General features: G+C 49.2%; 1 protein-coding gene across 2 annotated transcripts in view; it reads right to left on the reverse strand.

The window, feature by feature from the left end:
* PTPN4 (protein tyrosine phosphatase non-receptor type 4) overlaps positions 1-21,043 on the reverse strand; it is a 215,690-nt gene that overhangs the window by 129,816 nt on the left and 64,831 nt on the right. For both annotated transcript variants that reach the window (XM_082261048.1, XM_082261049.1), the window contains exons 7-9: positions 20,139-20,191; positions 11,155-11,275; positions 4,017-4,104 (exon numbers count right to left, since the gene is read on the reverse strand). In XM_082261048.1, coding sequence (XP_082117174.1) covers positions 4,017-4,104; positions 11,155-11,275; positions 20,139-20,191 — 262 coding nt within the window. The remainder of the gene's footprint in view (positions 1-4,016; positions 4,105-11,154; positions 11,276-20,138; positions 20,192-21,043) is intronic.

The raw sequence follows: 21,043 nt of genomic DNA on the forward strand, positions 1-21,043 counted from the left end.
AGCGCTATATATAAGTACCTGAAAATAAATAAATACACACGCACTCACATACAAGTATCCACACCATGAAAATATTGTGAGTGGAAGATTCCTCTGCCCAGATCAGTGTGACGGGCAGTAAAAATAGACGATGCGCTCTGGCACATGTGAGCAGCCAGATGAGGCAATCCACATTAATTACGGTTCCAGCTGGGAGGGTTCGCCGGTGTAATTGCGGTCTTCCTCCAGTGTAATTGCAGGGAAGATGGAAAATTCAGACGTTACAAAAGCCGCTCACAGAGGGCAGATCCACACATCAATAGGAAATGCACATAACGGGTAATAACCCACCCCACCCCTCCCCCAGTCACTAAATGTTATACGGCTCCCTCTTCCTATTTAGGGTCCTGTTCACTCTATGTGCACCAACCTGCCTTGTCCTGCGCATTTCCGGCACAAAGACAAGACAATTCGCCTTGTTTGCTATGCAGTCAGTTCTCACCACTGTGTGGCGCTGAATAAAAGGAGTGCATGCAATTTAAAAAGAATTTGTTCCTACTTAACCCCTTTAGAACTTTTAGTTTATCCCAATCAACTCCTTCTTCCCCTTTTCCTCTTAAAGTGTAATTTTAGTCAAAAAATAACTAAGCTTAAAGGGGAAGTACAGCCAAAGCTCGTTTGGTATACTTCTCCTGTGGATCACAGAAGTGCAGTTCATTCTGCACTCCTGTGACCCGTTTTCAGCTGACGTCCACCGTCTGCTGACATCACAGAGCCGGTCCAGGGTCAGGCAAGATCGCAACAATGGAGTCGGGATGTAATCACATGCCTGGACCGACACCTACCTCACCCTTCCAGCGAGCCGCTCTTGCCCCCTCTACAGCCGAGCGCTCCAGTGAGCAGAGAGCCACTGACTGACAGTCACCAGCTGTCTGCTCGGGGAGCTGTGAGAACCGAGCGATTAGTGGTGTTCGATCGCTCGGTTCTCAGTGTTAAAAGAGCCGGGGGACCAATGCTGCATCCACCTAGGTAAGTATGACTCTGGAAAAACATTTAACCCCCAACTTTTAAATTGACTCCCACAACCATTCTAAGCCTATTCTATCTACCCTGCAAAGGAAAGTTCTGTATACTTCTGAAGTTAGTCAGGTCACATGATCTCTCCAGCGCTGGCTTCAGTGAATAGGAGAGACCGCTGACAGCGGCTGCAGAGCCTGTGTGATGTCCTCACCCATAGGCTTACTATGGGGCATCTGTTGCCGGCTGTTCCTCCTCTACACTGAAGCTGGCGCTGGGACCCAATCATGTAACTGGACCGAATTATGAATAGGTAAGTATACAGAACTTTCCTTTACAGGGTAGATAGATCAGGCTTAGAATTGTTGTGGAAGTCGTTTTTAGCTTAGTTAGACTTTAACTGGAATTCCACTTTAACCACTTAATGCGGAGTTCCACTCAAAAGTGGAACTTCTGCTTTAAGTGGTCCCCACCCCCTGACATGCCACATGGAATGTCATTTTTTTTTTTTGGGGGGGGGGGGGGGAGCGGGTACCTAGTTTTGACAGGTACCCACTTCCACTTCCGCTCTGGCCGCCTAGGTGGCTTGGGCAGAAGTTCTCTCCCCCTCCCTTCCCTGCAATCTTCTGAGACACGTCACAGGTCCCAAAAGATTGCCTGGCCAATCTAGACTCACGCATGCGCAGTGCGCACCCGGCTGTGAAGCCACAAGCTGTCACAGCCGGGTGCCCACACTAGAGATGCCGGCGCTGCGGGGAAAAAAAAACGGAGAGAACCAAGGCTTCCCCCCGGCTGCATCGCTGGACAGGTGAGTATGTGTTTATTAAAAATCAGCAGCTACACTTTTTGTAGCTGACTTTTAATAAACACAAAAGCCACTGGAACCGAACTTTAAGGGCCACCCTATAGCAAATATACTGCTACAGGGTGCCCCTCTTGTGCCGAATCACACACATATACATACATATATATATATATATATATATATATACACACACACACACACACACATACACGCGTGCGTGTGTGTGATTCTGCACTTCTGCCTAGGGGGCGCACTAACCGGCGACAGCCCGCTTCTGCTGCGATTACTCATCCATGGGTGCTGGGCACTGGATGTCTGCCGGCACCCACTGATTGTAGTAAACAAGCATCAGCTCCGTTCTGACAGCGGGGAAGTGCTGGATTTTGTCTCCCAAAAAATCCATTACTTCACTTAGTAAAAGCACCTCACAGTACATGTAAACACTGGCTAGGCACACAGTTAACCCTTTGAACGCCCTGGATTTTTAACATCTTTCCCAGCCAGTGTCATTAGTACAGGGACAGTGTATATTTTTATCACTGATCACTGTATTAGTCCCGGTTCACACTGAGGCGACCTGTGTAGGTCACCTCCCATAGGGAAGCTGCGGACCCGTTCTAATAGGAGCGACACAAGTCGCTCCGACTTAGAAAAAGGGTCCGGAGCTTCTTTGAGGCGACCGCCATAGACTTCAATGTTATGAAGTCCGTGGCGGCCGCTCCGAGGTCGCGTCGCCCCTATGTGAACGGGGCCTTAGTGTCACTGGTTCTCACAAAGTGTCAACAGTGTCAGTTAGGCTTGGTTAACACTGGGGCGACTTGTCAGACGACTTAGTTGCCGAACGAGTTGCGCTCCATTCAGTCCAAAAGGAACTGTTCTAATCAAGCAATGCAAGTCGCTCCGACTTAGAAAAAGGTTCCTGCACGACTTGGGGCGACTTCGGAGCGGCTTGCATTGACTTCTAATAAAGAAGTTGAGCTATTAAAGAAGTCGAGCTATACGGGGAAAATTCAGAGTCGGGCGACTTTGAAGCCGCCCCAGCGTGAACCGTGCCTTGGTGTCCGACATTCCGCCGCAATATCACAGTCCGGCTATAAGTCGCTTATCACCGCCATTACTAGAATAGAATAAATAAATAAAAAATTTAGTATATATACCCCTAGTTTGTAGACACTATAACTTTGGCGCAAACCAAGCAATATACGCTTATTGGGATTTTTTAATACCAAAAACATAGCAGAATACATATTAAATTAAATTTATGAAGAAATTTGATTTTTTTTCAATCTATTGGATATGTTTTATAGCAGAAAGTCAAAAATATAGGGTTTTTTTAAAAATTAGTCCGTGAGCCTTTTTTCATTTATAGCGCATTTGTGTGAATAAAAATGATATAAATTTAATTTGTGTACAGTATCGCACGACCGCGCAACTGTCAGTTAAAGTAATGCAGTGCCATATAATGGCCTTCCCAGAAGAGTTGAAGCTGTTATAGCTGCAAAGGGTGGGCCAACTCAATATTGAACCCTACGGACTAAGACTGGGATGCCATTAAATTTCATGTGTGTGTAAAGGCAGGCGTCCCAATACTTCTGACAATGTAGTGTATACGTATTGAGCTCGGGCAAGAGGTTGAAGTTTTAAAAAAAAATGGCGGTAAGCCAATCTAGATTTAGTAAATATCTGGTAAAGAGCAGCAAAACGAAAAGTCATTCTGTGGCTGATCCTCATATAAAGACCGGCAGAACTTTTCCCGCACACAAACTAATAGGCGAAATCATGAAAGGCAGGCCAAAGCCTCGACCCACACACCTCTCTCAGCGCTCACACGGCTGTTTACATTGGTGGCGGACAGTGACGGATACAAGCACGCTGCAGGAAGGAAGCACTTCTAATGACGGGAAACATTCAAATGAAAGGTCATCCTTTGAAACGGGAGACTCGCATGACAATGTGTGTGGAATATCAGTGCCGAGCGGATGGGGCCCCTCAATAAAACGGCCGAACTAACGACTGCAGATGTGCGACTGCATAACTCACCAACATCGCTAATTAATTGTACAATGACAGTACCCTGAGTGTGGCGATCAATCATCTCTTCACATACAATCACCACTGCTTGGGGCTGCTTTGTATACAGTGGATGGGGACGTTAAATAAAACAGGAATGTCTGGCTGGAGGGAAAAGATTGCAATGCGACACACAGACACTGACCCGAGCGTAGTGCAGCTCCACGCCGTACAGCTCCAAGGTGCGAGCGGTGTTCAGATAACTGAATTCAGCTTCTGCCGGAGTCAGGCCCCTGAAAAACACAAAGATGTCATTGATTACATCCAGTATAGTTATCAACTTTTATATAGCTCTGATATATACCGCAGTGCTGTACAGAGAACACTGAGCCAGTCACATCAGTCTCTGTACCAGAGGAGCTTACACTCTAATGTCCCCCCCCCCCCCCAGTCACACACTATTATTATACATTTATATAGCTCTGACATATACTGCAGTGCTGCAGAGAAAACTGAGCCAGTCACATCAGTCTCTGTACTAGGGATGCACCGAATGTTCGGCAACCGAACATTATTCGGCCGAAAATAGCAAAAAAAGCACTTTCGGTGTTCGGCCGAATAAGTAAAAAGGCCGAATAAATTTGTGCCGAACAATGTCCCGACCGGCGATCCGCCATCCCCGAGCATCACTGTAAACATAGCCGGAGGCACTACAGCGGCCGTCACTAAATGGCGGCCCGCGCGATGCTTCCGCCCAGACCGCGAGCCCGCTTCCTAGGAGTCCTTCAGTCCCCTTCCTCACTGCGGCTCCCTGCTCACACGCCGCCGGTGTCCTGTCCGGCCGCGAGTAGGGGGTGTGACGTCACGCGCGCGTCCCGCCCCCTGCTCCTGACTGCGGCTCCTTCACACTCGGTCCAGCAAGCTAGGACGTGACACTATGTGCACGCCCCGCCCCCCTGTTCGCGGCTTTTGGCTCCGACCTGGCTGCAGTTCAGGTATGTGGAGCACATTTGGGGGAGAATACGGTAGCTGCACAAGCATTAGTGTGCAGACTGGCATATTTTGCCATGCTCATTAGAGTGCCCTATAAAGTGCCTCTTAAAAAAAAAAAAAAAAAAAAATGTGCCCAACAGAGTGCTCCCTTGACATAAAATGTGGCCATCAGCGTGCCCCTTATTTTATGCTAAGGGACATGCTGATGAGCATATTTTATGTTAAGGGGCACTCTGATGGGCATATTTTATGTTAGGGGGCACGCTAATGGGCATATTTTATGTTAAGAGCAACGCTGATTTAAATGTTTTGTTTTGCCCATCAGAGTGCCCCCTAACATAAAATGTGCCCATCAGCGTGCCCCCTAATATAAAATGTGCCCATCAGCGTGCCACCTAAAAATTGGCAAAATAAATGGAAAAAATGCAAAACACCGCGTTCGGTATTCGGCCTTCGGCCAAGCATTTCATTATTATTCGGCTTCGGCCAAGAATTTCATTTCGGTGCATCCCTACTCTGTACCAGAGGAGCTTGCACCCTACATTTATATAGCTCTGATATATACCGCAGTGCTGTACAGAGAACTCTGAGCCAGTCACATCAGTCTCTGTACCAGAGGAGCTTGCACTCTACATTTATATAGCTCTGACATATACCGCAGTGCCTTCTCAGGACCAGTGTGTCCGGCGGTGGAGTTTTCCGATCTCTGTATTCTGTCTGTGATATACCATCTAGGGGGGAGGGGTACCTGGAAGCTGAATTCTGCATTCTTGGATGATGAGAAGGTGAGTCAATCCTTTGAGGATTTTTTCTCAGTCACAGGTATCGATCATGGACTTTTGTAGCAGAAAGTTAGAGTGGTGGGAGCTTACAAAACAAAGGTTCGTTGGGTTTTTCAAGGCCATAGGAAGAAATAAACAGCTTGATAATGTCACCTACCAGCGTTTGCGGAGTAAGCTTGATAGGCTTGTCTCAAAAATTACAGATCCAGAGAGGTTCTCTGAAGTTAAACTCTTGCTCAGGGAGTGTTAATATGGACAGGCATGCCTCTTTGGTTCTGGAAAGGGATTATGGGAAATACCACTCGCCCAACCCTTACCAGAATTGCAAACAAGGTAGAGCAGTTAAGTCAGTTGTAGGCCTGGTTGACAGTACGGGTTCCTTGACCAAGTCCAAGTCGGGGATCCTGGAAATCGCCAGGTCATATTATGCTGACCTCCTGGGCAGGAGGGACCTCGATCAGGCTGGCATGTCAGGTTTTATGGATTCTATTCCAAGACAGGGAAAAGGCAGTTCTCTGGTGAGTTTGGCAGAGGACATCACTGCAGATGAGGTGGTTATGGCTATTGAGAAGCTTGCCATTAAGAAGTCGCCTGGGCCAGATGGACTGACATCAGAGTTTTTTATAAGCACTTTAAGGTTACTCTGGCCCCGTTTTTGGTGGAGGTTTTCAAATGGCTGTCAGAGAGGGTTCGCTCTCTCCCTCCATGTGACAATCTGTGGTGATTCTTTTGTCAAAGGGTAAAGATTCCTCAAGAATTGAGAACTGGCAGCCCATTTGCCTTCTCAATGTTGATAGGAAGATACTGGCAAAAATAATTTTCTGGCATTTATCCTCTGTAGCGGCAATCTACCTTCTCACCACCAGCACTGTTCGGTTCAAGGTAGAAGCACTTTTTCAGCGGTGTTAGTTGTCCGGGAGGCTCTGGAACAGCGCAGGGCTGCAGGCCGGGGGAAAGTGCCTGCTGGCATTGGATCAGGCAAAAGCTTTTGATCCGGTCAATCATGAGTACCTCTGGCTGCTTCTTGGCAAGTATGGCCTGGAGGGGGGCTTTATGGATTGGCTGAAGACATTGTACAGAGGGGATGAAAGCTTCATGCTTGTGATTGGTAGGCCCTTTAGGTTTGGCTCAGGTGTGCGTCAGGGGAGTCCTTTGAGTCCTCTGCTATACGCGTGTGCAATGGATCCCTTCATCAGGAGGTTAGAGAGCAGACCGTTGTGCGGAGTGTCTTTTGGCCATTACTGGTGAGCCCTCTTTGAGGGTTGTGGCCTATGCTGATGATGTGTTTGTTTTCATTTCTGGGACAGAGGAGGCAGAGGAGGTCTCGGTGATGGAGCAGTATGCTAAGGCATTCGGCTCAAAGATCAATCAGGATAAGAGTGAAGGTTTCTGGATGGGAGGGGAAGGCGATAGCTTCGAGCTTCCGGACACCTTCCCAGAGCCCGGCAGGAGATTAAAATTTTAGGCATCAAATTTGGTCCCGGCGATTATGGCCTTGCAATTTGGGAAAGCAGACAAGAGGCCGATGCCAAGGTTGCCAGCTGGAAGGAATGGAAACTCTCTCTTACAGGGAAAGGATTGACCAGATAAAAACTTACCTGATCCCAGTATATTTGTACGTCACCTTTGTCTGTGTTTTGCCAGTGTCTCTCTTTGCAAAGATCTACACCTGTTTCTTCCAACTCTTATGGGGGAACAAACTGAACCTCATTTAGAGGTCTGTAACCTACCTTCCTAGGTGGATGAGTGGCCTAGGTATAGTCAACCCAGTGGTATTTTTTTTCTTTGATGTTTTTGAAACCAAATTTTGGTAACATGCTGGCAGAGGAACCACCTGAGGGGGTTGGCATCTTTCAGTCCTGGTTTAGGCCATTTATGCGAAGCTGGGAGAATAGTGGACCAGTGAAAAGCCTGAGGGTCCGACATGGTAAGCTCCTGACTTTTCACTGGTCCACTATTCTCCCAGCTTCGCATAAATGGCCTAAACCAGGACTGAAAGATGCCAACCCACTCAGGTGGTTCCTCTGCCAGCATGTTACCAAAATTTGGTTTCAAAAACATCAAAGAAAAAAAATACCACTGGGTTGACTATACCTAGGCCACTCATCCACCTAGGAAGGTAGGTTACAGACCTCTAAATGAGGTTCAGTTTGTTGAGGTGGAGGAAATTAAGTCTCTTCCTAGGAAGGCCCTGGAGAGGAGGGTTGTAGAATCTGCCTTTAGCGGACTACTGGCCTTCAGGGATTGCCCAGGCCCTGTTAAGAGGGAGGGTCTGCGTTTGAATAATCTGGAGAGAATCCCTTTAAATTTTGGAATTTGGCCTGGCTCTCGTTCCGTGGCAGGCTCTATGTGAAGGGCAACTTGAAGCATCGCTCTGCGGAGAACCGTGGTTGTCCAAGAGTAGAGTGTGGCGGTGTGGAGGAGACGATAGACCACTTCTTGCTTCAGTGCCCCTTCAATGTAAAAGTCAATAAGCAGGTGAGTGGGGCTCTGGGTATCCCTTTCCTTTCCCGCTTGAGTTATGCAGAGTGGTCGTATGGGTCGTTTGAGATGCATGGGGATTTTGATTTTGAGACACTTTTTCTAGTTAGCTTAGTAGTCCGTTACTTAACGTGGAGTGCACAGTGTCAGGTTTCCACTTGGAAAAAAGTCCTGTTGAGGTGGTGGTGCACAACATTCTGGGTGAGGATGGGAAGATTCGGGGTCTTGAGAAGGACAGGTGGCGGCCGGGAGCCTGGACAAAGGCGTGGAGGAATGTCAGGTCCCTGTAGCTGTTGTCTTATCAGTCTTTGGGTGTGCGGCTTTTCTTTCTGTCCTTCCACGTCCCCTAGATTTTTTATAGGATCAGCGTTTTAGAAAAAGGCTGCATGCATGGGATAAATGTGTAACCGTTTCTTAGCCTGAGGGTTTGTTTAGGTGGAGGTTAGGGCTTTGGCGCCTTTCACACGGCTCCGTTCCATCGATGGAGCCGTTCTGCTCAGCGGGGGATCGATTCGCCGATCCCCGCTGAGCAGGCGGATGACAGCTCCGTCTCCTCTCTGTGTGCAGAGACGGAGCTGTCAGACCCCCGCTGTCCCCTATGGGGGAATCGGATGAGAACGGACCACCTGTCCGTTCTCATCCGATCATATCCGCTGGATGGATGGAAAATAGGGTTTCCATCTGTCTGGATTTGACGGACAGGATTGGATCGGATGGCAGCGGGTGCCAGCGGAGATGTCTCTGCTGACACCCGCTGCTCCACAGGGATGCATTGGGCATCCGATCAGGTCCACCTGAAAAACTGATCGGGCCGTATGTGTGATTCGTACCCGATTCAGCCAATCGCATTGTATCGCAGCTTGTTTTTGAGGTGTCGTTAATGTAAAAGCCTGCAGTCACTATATCTGGTCTCCCCAGGAGCCTGCAGTCACTATATCGGATCTCCTTTAGGAGCCTGCAGTCCCTATATCTGCTCTCCCCAGGAGCCTGCAGTCACTATATCTGCTCTCCCCCAGGAGCCCGCAGTAACTATATCTGCTCTCCCCAGGAGCCCGCAGTCACTATATCTGGTCTCCCCAGGAGCCTGCAGTCACTATATCTGGTCTCCCCAGGAGCCCGCAGTCACTATATCTGATCTCCTCAGGAGCCCGCAGTCACTATATCTGGTCTCCCCAGGAGCCCGCAGTAACTATATCTGGTCTCCCCAGGAGCCCGCAGTAACTATATCTGCTCTCCCCCAGGAGCCCGCAGTCACTATATCTGCTCTCCCCCAGGAGCCCGCAGTCACTATATCTGCTCTCCCCAGGAGCCTGCAGTCACTATATCTGCTCTCCCCAGGAGCCTGCAGTCACTATATCTGCTCTCCCCAGGAGCCTGCAGTCACTAAATCTGCTCTCCCCAGGAGCCTGCAGTCACTATATCTGCTCTCCCCAGGAGCCTGCAGTCACTATATCTGCTCTCCCCAGGAGCCTGCAGTCACTATATCTGCTCTCCCCAGGAGCCTGCAGTCACTATATCTGCTCTCCCCCAGGAGCCCTCAGTCACTATATCTGCTCTCCCCAGGAGCCTGCAGTCACTATATCTGCTCTCCCCAGGAGCCTGCAGTCACTATATCTGCTCTCCCCAGGAGCCTGCAGTCACTATATCTGCTCTCCCCAGGAGCCTGCAGTCACTATATCTGCTATCCCACAGTACACAGAACATGGAAATACAATTATTTTAGTAAATATAAACTGCTAATCCAATCCACTGTCTGGACAGTGCTGATTGGCCCTGTGCTGATCACATGCACCCTCCCAAGATAAAAAAAAAAAACACCTCTCTAGCAATACACACCAAAGTGAGCCTGTGCAGAGTGTCCCCTAGCCTCTTTTCTATCAGGAGATGGATTGGGGACTGTGGAAGTAGAGGAGGATCAGAGAAGACAGGATCAAACAGCCTTTTTACACAATGCAGAGGATTAACGCCTTAGGTTCCACAGTGAGTATAACAAGCATGCTTTACTGTACAGTATCTCACAGAAGTGAGTACACCCCTCACATTTTTGGAAATATTTTATTATATCTTAACATCCACCAGCTCCGTGATGTCATCATGGAGGAGTAAAAGAGGACTCCAGTGGCAACCTGTGAAGCTCTGGTGAATTCCATGCCCAAGAGGGTTAAGGCAGTGCTGGAAATTAATGGTGGCCACACAAAATATTGACACTTTGGGCCCAAACTGGACATTATAAGTTAGGGGTGTACTCACTTTTGTTGCCAGCGGTTTAGACATTAATGGCTGTGTGTTGAGTTATTTTGAGGGGGCAGCAAATTTACACTGTTATACAAGCTGTACACTCACTACTTTACATTGTAGCAAAGTGTCATTTCTTCAGTGTTGTCACATGAAAAGATATAATAAAATATTTATAAAAATGTGAGGGGTGTACTCACTTCTGTGAGATACTGTATATACTAGGGATGCACCGATCTGACTTTTTTGGTCCCGATCTTTTGCTTTGTGAAATCGCAGATCCCGATCTGGAAGTACTGTTTTGTGAGCTTATAACAAAGCAATACTTCCGGATCGGTATCGGGATTGGCAGATACCTAGGAAATGTCCTCCTTTTGAATTGATTGAGGGAGGGTCAGAAGCCTGGAGAGTAGCGACGCCCCGGATTGGCCAGTGGGTCTGCTAAATTTTACCGATCCCCCGATCCAGCTATTTTGCCAGTATCGGGGCCGATATCCGATCCGAATATCGGATCGGTGCATCCCTAGTATATACAGACTGATTTTACTGTTGTGGGTTTAGTAACACTTTAACATCCGACATCCACAGCGGTTCACATGAACGGAGTGCGATTGTGCTGTGGTGCAGGAAACACACAGGAATCGCTGCAAATTCCACACCGCATCAGTATGAACGGGGATTCGGGGTAAAATTCCACTTTAAATTGCAACCACTGAGCAGCACCGCATAGCAGGAAGCAGAGAACTGTTTATGTAATGAGCAAACATGGCTTCCCCTTCAAAGCGCACCGATTCTTTAACACGTAACAAGGAACTTTATGACATCTCTCTGCATTAGTGTCAGCCAGCCTACCTGTGCTGCTGATGCAGTTTAGCGATCTCCTTCTCGAAGTCCAGAGGTTGGTTGGGGATAAAAGAGTAATCGGCGAGGTACCCAGGGAGGTGCTCCGAGTGGCTGTAATCTCCCAGTTCAGCTTAAAGACCGAAAAAAAAGTACATCTTAGCAAACAACAGATTCAAATGTCGCTATTTATCAATTCATCTAGAAGAATTTAATATTCATTTATGCAAATGTAATAAATGCACCAACAACGAGCTAATAAAAAATTTGCTTTTTGTTTTTTTTTTTCTTTTCTTTCAAGTCTGCAGAGAGCTGCAACTACAATCAATTAATTGTGTGTGCAATGCACAGGTTCCTGCACGGTTTACTGCCAGCAGCCAGGTCTGTATGGTGGTACAGCCCTCCATCTCTGCAGCATGCTGGTGGCAGACAGCCTAATTTATTATGGGTGTGGCCAGGGCTGAGACAAGGAGTGGGCAGCAAGGCTGACAGCCCTGGGCACTGTGGTATTCTGTGAGGTGGGGAGATGGGGGTGATTGGGGCAAGGAGATTTGTGTTGGGAGGGATAATTTGGGAGTAAGAATTGTTCTAGGAGGGAAAAAAAAATTTTTTTTGGGGGGGGGGGGGGGAGGTTGCTAGGAGTGGGTATTTAGGGGGATTGTGTTGGGAGGAGATTTGTGCTAGGAAGGGGGATTTGGATGGTTTGTGCTAGAAGAGGTGATGTGGTAGAGGGAGGAGGAGAATTGTGTGCAAGTAAGAATGATTGGGGTGTTTGTGCTAGGAGGGAAAATTTGGGAGGGGGGTATTTGTGCTAGGAGGGTGGATGGGGGAGGGATTTGTGTCGGGAAGGGGGGGGAATTGAAATTGCTAAAGGGATGCTGGGGGACCTGTGACCTTACTAACCCTTTCGTTCGTTGCTAGAGCTATTTTGCCATTTTTTTTTTCTTACATGTTTTTAAATAATTTTAGGCCTGACAATTAGTTAAAACCCTATACAAGCAGAGACCCTGGAGAATAAACTGGTGGTAGGTCCAGATTTTTATGTTACACGATATTTACGCAATCATTTTTCAAGTGCAAATTTCAGTCAAAAATACATTAAAATTTTAGGGACAGAAGCGCAATATATTACCCAATTTTTTGGGTAAAATATAAAAGATGAGCTTGTGCCAAGTAAATAGATACCCAACGTGTGAAGCTTTAAATGTGCGCGTATCTACAGCAACAACAAAATTCGGTACCCTATATTTTTCGTAGGCGACGCTTTAACTACTTGCTGTCAGCCAGCAGTACATATACTGAGGCAAGTCAGCAGCGCGCATGCTGATTGGCCAGAGGGGGAGCCAATCAGCAGGTGGGGCGGACGCAATGTCACCTGCGATCGCTCCCCAGAGAGACAGAACGGCGGTCTGCCGATGCAAACAAGGCAGACCGCATTTCTGTCAGAGATGAACACAGTGATCTTGTGTTCCTGCTATTCAAAAACGCAGATCTCTGTGTTCATCTAGTGAGTCCATCCCCCATACAGTTAGAAAACAGCCCCCTAGGGACACATTTAACCCTTTAATCGCCCCTGGTGTTAACCCCTTCCCTGCCAGTGCCATTAGTACAATGACAGTGCATATTTTTAGCACTGATTACTGTAGTAATGTCACTGGTCCCCCCACAAATGTCAGCTAGGTGTTCCGATCCGTCCGCGGCAATGTCGCAGTCCCGCTAAAATTCACTGATCACCGCCATTACTAGAAAAAAAAAGATAAAATGAAATATATATGACATAAATATTTCCCCTAGTTTGTAGATGCACTAACTTTTGCGCAAACCAATCGATATACACTTATTGGGACACTTATTGGGATTTTTACCAAAAATATGTAGGAGAATACATATTGGCCTAAACTTAAAGTGGTAGTATACCGATTTTTTGACTTTTACCTACAGGTAAGCCTATAATAAGGCCTATAATAAGGCTTACCTGTAGAGTTCCTTGCCGGGAAGTTGCCGGAAAGTTAAGACCCCGCGCGCATGCTGTGACGTCATCGCGGCTCCGGCCACTCTCGGCGCCGGAGCCGCCGAACCCGGAAGAGATGCAGAGGGATCATGTCCGCTCCCACAGCGGTGTCCGGGGGTCGGTGTCGGGGCTTCGTTTTAAGGTAAGTATTTCATAATGAGCTAGTATGTGATGCATACTAGCTCATTATGACTGTGTCTTGCTGGGTTTTTTTTTTTTTTAGAGTATACTACCGCTTTAAGAAGAAATGTGATTTTTTCGATTTTTTTATTGGCTACTTTTTATATCAGAAAGTAATTTTTGTTCTTACCGTAAAATCCTTTTTCTCTGAAGTTCATCGACAGACACAGCTCCATATCTTCTTAGACCAATGGGAGGAGCATAACCCAACGGTCTAAGAAGATAAGGAGCTGCGTCTGTCAATGAACGATAGAGAAATATTGTTTGTTTTTTTCAAAATTGTCGCTTTTTTTTTTTTTTTTTACAAAAAATAAATAAAAAATCACAGAGTTGATCAAATACCACCAAAGAAAAACGGAATTTTTGTAAAATCTTACCTGTAAAATTCCTTTCTCTGAGTCCTCCGACAGTCGCCGCCTCTTCATATTCGTCACATATGGGGTATTAGACTTTGCTCCGAAGGAGTAGCTAGGCAACAGAATATGTTAACAATAAAGCTTTAACATATCCCACCCTCAAGGGGTGGTCCCCTCAGTCAATACCCTCCTACTTCCTGCAACCATATCTCAGTTTTAGTGGAATAGCAGTAGAGTATACATTCAAACCCCAAAAGAGGGGCGGGGGCGGCGACTGTCGGAGGACTCAGAGAAAGGAATTTTACAGGTAAGATTTTACAAAAATTCCGTTTTCTCTTACGTCCTCCGACAGTCGCCGCCTCTTCATATTCGTCACATATGGGGACGTCCCAAAGCAGTGCAAACATGAGGGGTGGGAAACGCATCCGCGCCGAAAGGCAACGCAGTCTCCACATCAAAGAAAGGAACCTTACCAAAGGAAGGAAACCAGCTGGGCAACAGCAAAAATAAGTGCTCAACAGGAGCAACAACCCAGGAAAAGACAAAAAAAAAAAAACCAGTGGATACAAAAAAACTATCCCAACAGCCAGGAGTCCCCAACAAGGGACCCAATGGAACAGCCGCACTAAGAACCTTGCGGCCAAAGGAAGCATCCGCCGATGCCTGAACATCTACTTTGTAGAATTTTGTGAAAGTGTGTACGGTCGACCAAGTCGCCGCCTTACACACCTGGGCTACAGAAGCCCCATGACGGCAGGCCCAAGACGTACTCAGTGATCTAGTAGAGTGCGCCTTCACAGGCACAGGGGGAACCTTCCCCTGCAAGGCATAGGCCTGTTCAATGGTCTGCCTGATCCATTTGGCAATGGTAGAGGCGGAAGCCGCCATGCCCTTCCGAGGACCCTCTGGAAGAACAAACAAGGAGTCAGTCTTACGAAAAGACTCAGTCGATTTAAGGTAAACCCTTATCGCCCGAACAACATCCAGAGAGTGCAATCTCACCTCCTTCGGATGTTTAGGCTTCGTGCACAACGAAGGCAAAACAATATCCTCGTTAAGATGGAATTCCGAAACTCGTTTCGGTAGAAAAGAAGGATTAGGTCGCAAGACCACCTTATCCAAATGAACAACCAGGTACGGAGACTTGCAGGACAAAGCCGCCAGTTCCGACACTCTGCGAGCCGAAGTGATCGCTACCAAAAAGGCGACCTTTTTGGACAACATAGACAACGAGATCTCCCTGAGCTGTTCAAAAGGAGCACGTTGTAACACAGATAGAACTAGATTCAAGTCCCAAGGGGGCAAAGGATCCCTCCTAGGAGGAACCAGATGCCGCACACCCTGAATAAAAGTGCCAACCAAGGAGTTGGAAGCCACGGGACGTTGAAACAGAACGGCCAGCGCCGACACCTGACCCTTAATCGTAGCCAGCGCCAAACGCTGATCGACACCCGTCTGAAGGAAAGACAGCACACGGGAAACCGAGTACGTGCGGGGTGAAAACCCCCTGGACTCACACCAGGCAAAATAGGCCTTCCAAGTACGGTAATAAACCTTCCCCGAGGAAGACTTCCTCGCGTTGATCAAAGTATGAACGACCTCTGGAGAGAGACCCTTCTCCTTCAGGACCTCGGTCTCAACAGCCAGGCCGTCAAAGCCAGCGACTGTAAAGCAGGATGGTAAATCGGTCCTTGAGACAGTAGATCGTCTCGAAGAGGCAGACGCCAAGGAGCGTCGACCGCCAGATTCACGAGGTCTGCGTACCAGGACCGGCGAGGCCAGTCCGGTGCCACAAGAATCACCGTGCTGCGTTCCGAGTGCAACCTGCGAAGGAACCTGGACAGCAACTGAATCGGTGGAAACGCGTACATCAGCCTGTACTGATGCCACGGGGCCACTAACGCGTCCGACGCGTCTGCCCGAGGGTCGCGCGTCCTTGCCACGAACCTCTTCACCTTGTAGTTGAGGCGAGACGCGAACAGGTCCACATCTGGAAGACCCCACTTCGCGCACAACATCTGGAAGACAGCCGGGTGGAGAGACCATTCCCCCTGATCCAGGGTCTGGCGACTCAGATAGTCCGCCTGCCAGTTCTCCACTCCCGGAATGTGAACCGCCGTTATCGCCGGGACATGAGTCTCGGCCCAAGACAGAATGTCGGCCACTTCTCGAGCCGCTCGGGCACTCCTGGTGCCCCCTTGGTGGTTGATGTAGGCCACCGCCGTGGCATTGTCCGTCTGCACCCGAACCGGGCAGCCCTGCAGCCGGTCCGTCCAGCGATGAAGACAGAGCCTTATCGCACGCAATTCCAGAATGTTGATCGGAAGGGAAGACTCCCCCTCCGACCAGGTCCCCTGGACGGACAGAACGCCCAGAACACCACCCCAGCCCGACAGGCTGGCATCCGTGGTGATTATCGTCCACGAGATCGGACGAAACGACTTGCCCCCGGACACCAACGGGGACTGGAGCCACCACAGAAGGTTTTCCCTGGTGCGATGACTCAACGAGATCTGAAGATCCAGAGATTGAGGTCGCCCGTCCCACCTGGACAGGATCTCCGCTTGGAGACCCCGCGTGTGAAACTGCGCGAAAGGAATCGCCTCGAAGGCCGAGACCATCAATCCCAGACATCTCATACCCGTCCGCAGAGACGAGTGTGGAACGTCCCTGAGGGACCCGACTTCCTCCTGAAGAGTCCTGAGTTTGTCTTCCGGCAGGAAGACCTTCGCCTGCACCGAGTCCAGTATCATTCCCAGATAGGGGAGACGAACCGACGGACTCAGTGTCGACTTTGGAACATTTATCGTCCAACCGAACTCCTGCAGAGTTTGCATTGTGACAGACAGGTCCTTCTCCAGACCCTGTCTGGTCGCAGACCGAACCAGAATGTCGTCCAGATACCCCAGGACAGAAATGCCCTGGGCTCTCAATAATGCCAGAACCGGTGCAAGCACCTTGGTGAAGACCCGCGGAGCCGAGGCGAGCCCAAAGGGCAACGCCACAAACTGGTAGTGATCCTCCGCAATGGCAAATCGAAGGTACTTCTGATGACCCTCGAATATGGGGATGTGAAGGTACGCATCCTTCAAATCGATGGAGGCCATGAATTCCCCCGGAACCAGGGCAGCCACCACCGAGCGCAGGGATTCCATGCGGAACTTGCGAACTCGCACAGAGCGGTTCAGAGCTTTCAAGTCCAGAATCGGACGAACCTTGCCCTCCTTCCTGGGCACGGTGAACAGATTGGAATAAAACCCCCGAAATCTGTCCCGATGAGGCACCGGAACCACCACTCCCTGAGCCCTCAGGTCCCGCACCGCCAGGTGCAGATCCCGCAGGCGCTCTGGAGACAGTTGAAGATTTGAGGGAAAAAATCTGCTCTCCGGCCGAGAGAGAAACTCGATCTTGTAACCAGATCGAACGATTTCCAGAACCCATCTGTCCCTCACACGGGCCAACCAGGGCTGAAGAAAACCGAGCAAGCGTCCCCCCACCCCAAAACTGGGTGAGGGCGCCCCTTCAGGCCGAACTGTTATGGGCCGCAGGTCCGGATTGACCGGACTTCTGTTTCCCAGACCAGGGCTTCTTCTGAGAGCCTTGGCCCTTGAACGGTTTGCCCTTGTAGTGCGGCCGAAAGGCACGAAAGGACCCCTGAGGGGGCCGAAAATGAGCATGCTTCTTCCCAGAAGCCCCCTTAGCCTTGGGGAAATGGGGCAAGAGAGTGCTCTTACCCCCGGTAATCCCCTTAATCAACACATCCAGGGACTCCCCAAAAAGGCGAGACCCATCATAAGGCAGATTGGCTAAGGTTTTACGTGAAGATTGGTCCACCGACCAACATTTCAACCAAACCAGGCGGCGAGACAACACCGCCACGCTGTGCACACGCGCGGCCAACGGAATCAGGTCCAGGTCCGCATCACACAGATACATGACACCCTGGTGGATCTGATCCACCATATCCAGGGTCGCCGCCGAGGCCGAATCGGCCACTAGGACGCGCCTAAGCATCTGCGTCCAACTTGCGATCGCCTGGGCCGCCATGAGAGAAGCAAACAGAGCCTTAAGCATAGAACCCGTAACAGAATAAGTATGACGGGCAAGAGACTCCAGTCTCCTATCCGTGGCATCACGGAAAACAGGGGATCCCTCTGCAGGGATCGCAGTGGCTTTGTTCAAAACCGCAATAGCATGATCCACTGGCGGAGGCACACACCACCGTTCATCAGTGGCAGGCGAGAAAGGATAACGCAGCTTAAATTTACTTGGTACCGCAAAAGGCTTGCGCAAATCGCGCCATTGGTCCTTAACAGCGCGCTGAAAATCAGCATTGCAGGGAAAAACCTGCGGCGTCCTGCGTTTTCTCTGCGTCTCATAAGCCGCCAAGGCAGCTGGGGGACACACCCCGTCCTGCAAACGTAGCGTCTGCTTAATGGAAGCAATCAACTCATCCATGATTGCAAGCTCTTCAGGCGAGCCAGGGGGAGAATTATCAACCCCCTCAACTTCAGCCTCTACCTCAGACCCCACTAGATCAAGAGAGGAGCGGGACCCCGATAGGGGGGTCCCCGCCAGAACAGCCCCATCACCTTCACCCTCAGAATCAGAGGACAGAGCAACTCTGGGCCGTTTAGTAGATTGAGCAGCCACCAGCATTTGCACCTGTGCAGCAAGGCCAGCCACAATAGTGGCTAAATCCCCCCCTGGGGGGGAAACAGCGGTCCCCTGGCTTTCCACCAATACTGTGGGAAACTTGCCCTCCTGAGAATCCATTGCCCCTGTATGCCAGACAACCAAGGGTTAACTGCCCCCTTACAGCAAGCGCGGCAAGCGCAGCCCACCGCACCACACTCAGGCACAATGAGACCCCCACAGGGAATATACAGACTGAATACAGGCAATGGAACACAGGAATAGAAGGATAAAACCTGAGGAGACTCCGCTGCTGCTGCTGCCTCGATCGGTGCTTCCAGGAGAGAGGAAGTGATGCTGCCAGGGCGCTCTATGTAAGCCTATGGAGGCTACAAGAAAATGGCCGCCGTGCATGTAAACCATGCGGCCGGAGCGGGCGCCGGTAAAATGGCGTCGTTTGGCGCCGAAATCGCCGCTCCACAGTGCATAAAATCACACACAATATTATCCCATTATATGGATACATGTTAGATCGCCGCAGCGATCGCTGTATATGCCCCAACATGCCATTAAAAACATGCCCCACAGCACACAGCTCCTCACACTGCCCAGCCTGACATACTCAGTGTCATACAGCTCCCCCCCCCCCCTTGCAGCCCACAGCATGCAGCCGAGAGATAGGGAGACAAGCAGTGTGATTAAAGGCAGGTTACACAGTCCCAGACTGAGACCCCCCCCAGACAGACAGGTCCCCACATAGATACACTTACCTCACATGGCGTGGGGAACCCGCACAGGCGAACAAGCCGCTGCACATGAGGCAGGGAGAGTCGCAATTCAAGACGCACACAATGGCGGTTCAGAAACCGCACAGCGTCCGGTGAGGTAGCCACCTCACCAATCATCCCTGCACCGAACAGGGATGGGTCGTTCACTGTGCCAGGAGCGTTACCTGGCTGAACGCTCGATGGCAGACTGGGAAGCCACTGACCCACGACCTGCGACCAGGGGGATCAGCCCGAGACCCAGTCCGCATGATCCTCTTCGTCCGAAGAACTAACTAATGCTGACAAAAATAACAGCTAAGTAAAGGTAGAGAGAAAACTCAAACAAAATATCAAAAAGAAGAAAGAGTCTGGGACAAAAAGTCCCAGCACAGAGAGAGCCAGCCACTCCTGACAAGCTAGACATTAAAACTGAGATATGGTTGCAGGAAGTAGGAGGGTATTGACTGAGGGGACCACCCCTTGAGGGTGGGATATGTTAAAGCTTTATTGTTAACATATTCTGTTGCCTAGCTACTCCTTCGGAGCAAAGTCTAATACCCCATATGTGACGAATATGAAGAGGCGGCGACTGTCGGAGGACGTAAGAGAAACTCCATTTGTGGGGGGGAAAAAAAAAAGGACAATCAATTTTATTTGGGTACAGCGTTGCAGGACAGCACAATTGTCAGTTAAAATAACGCAGTGCCGTATCGCAAAAAAAATGGCCGGGGGGGGGGGGGGTAAAACCTACCGGTCCAGAACTGGTTAAAAAAGCCTCTACAAGTTTAAAAGTAATCATGAATACTAGGCCTAGAATTTCTGCTTTCACTCTCAAGTGCAGGGAAATTTCTAGCATGTGCATAGCAAGCAATGTTTTCCTACGTAGGCGCCTCCAAGTCCGCGCAATTGTCAGTTAAAGTAACGCAGTGCCGTATCCCAAAAAAAAAAAATAGCCTGAAGGGGGGTAAATCTTCCTGAGCTGAAGTGGTTAAGGAAAATGACAGTCATGTGTGAAATGACATTACATGGTGTGGTATTGAAGCTTACATTGAACTGCGTAGGAAGCCAGCAGGGTGGCAGTACTATAAGGACACGGCAACCTGAAAGATAAAACAAGGAGACAGTGAGAGAAGAGCGGAGGAATCCCCATAACCTGCTGGATGGAGAGAATAAAACTGACGCTCCATTCACAAAGTGAGGAATTCCGGAAGCAAACGCCCTCATTTTCAATGGGATGCCAAGCAGCTGCATTGCGGAGCATTATGAGGCCGTCTGCATGGAACCCAATTAATCAACCCGCAGGAAATAAACAAAAAACAAAGAACGCAGGACTCACTTCACAATGAATGAGATCATTAAATCTGACCTTTGACCTCTCCTTCAGTCTTACACGGTTGTATCGGCTTCTCTCCTAGACTGAAATGGCTTACTCTGATTTCACTGCACACTGTGAGCTAGCAGTCCATCATCGTGAGGTCCGGCAGCTGAACCCGGAAGAGCCAGCAGGCCTCCTGATGACATCACTTGCCAAGGTGAGTGATGTACATTATACCCGCTGTGCCTCCTGGGATATGCACGTCACATATCTCAGCAGATATAGCCCTTTGTTAAGAAAGAAGGAGGGGGCGGGCCTAGCTGCCCATCATCGTGAGGTCTGGCAGCTGAACCCAGAAGAGCCAGCAGGCCTCCTGATGACGTCACTTGCCTAGGTGAATGATGTACATTATAACTGCTGTGCAGGAGCAAGCATTTTGCCTTCGAAACCTGTCGGGTTTCAAAGTTCTAGCGATAGGAGTTATTTCCTTCTGCCCTTTATATGCTTGCACATGTCTTTTTAACCCATCATTGTTATATTTAATAACATTTATTATTTTTCTATTTATCCATTTTTCTTATCTTTATGTGCCTTAAAAGTCCCAAGTAGGGGAACCCCAGTTTTTTGCATTATAACT

This window comes from Pelophylax lessonae, assembly GCF_965119305.1.
Source record: "Pelophylax lessonae genome assembly, chromosome: 6".
Lineage (NCBI taxonomy): Eukaryota > Metazoa > Chordata > Amphibia > Anura > Ranidae > Pelophylax > Pelophylax lessonae.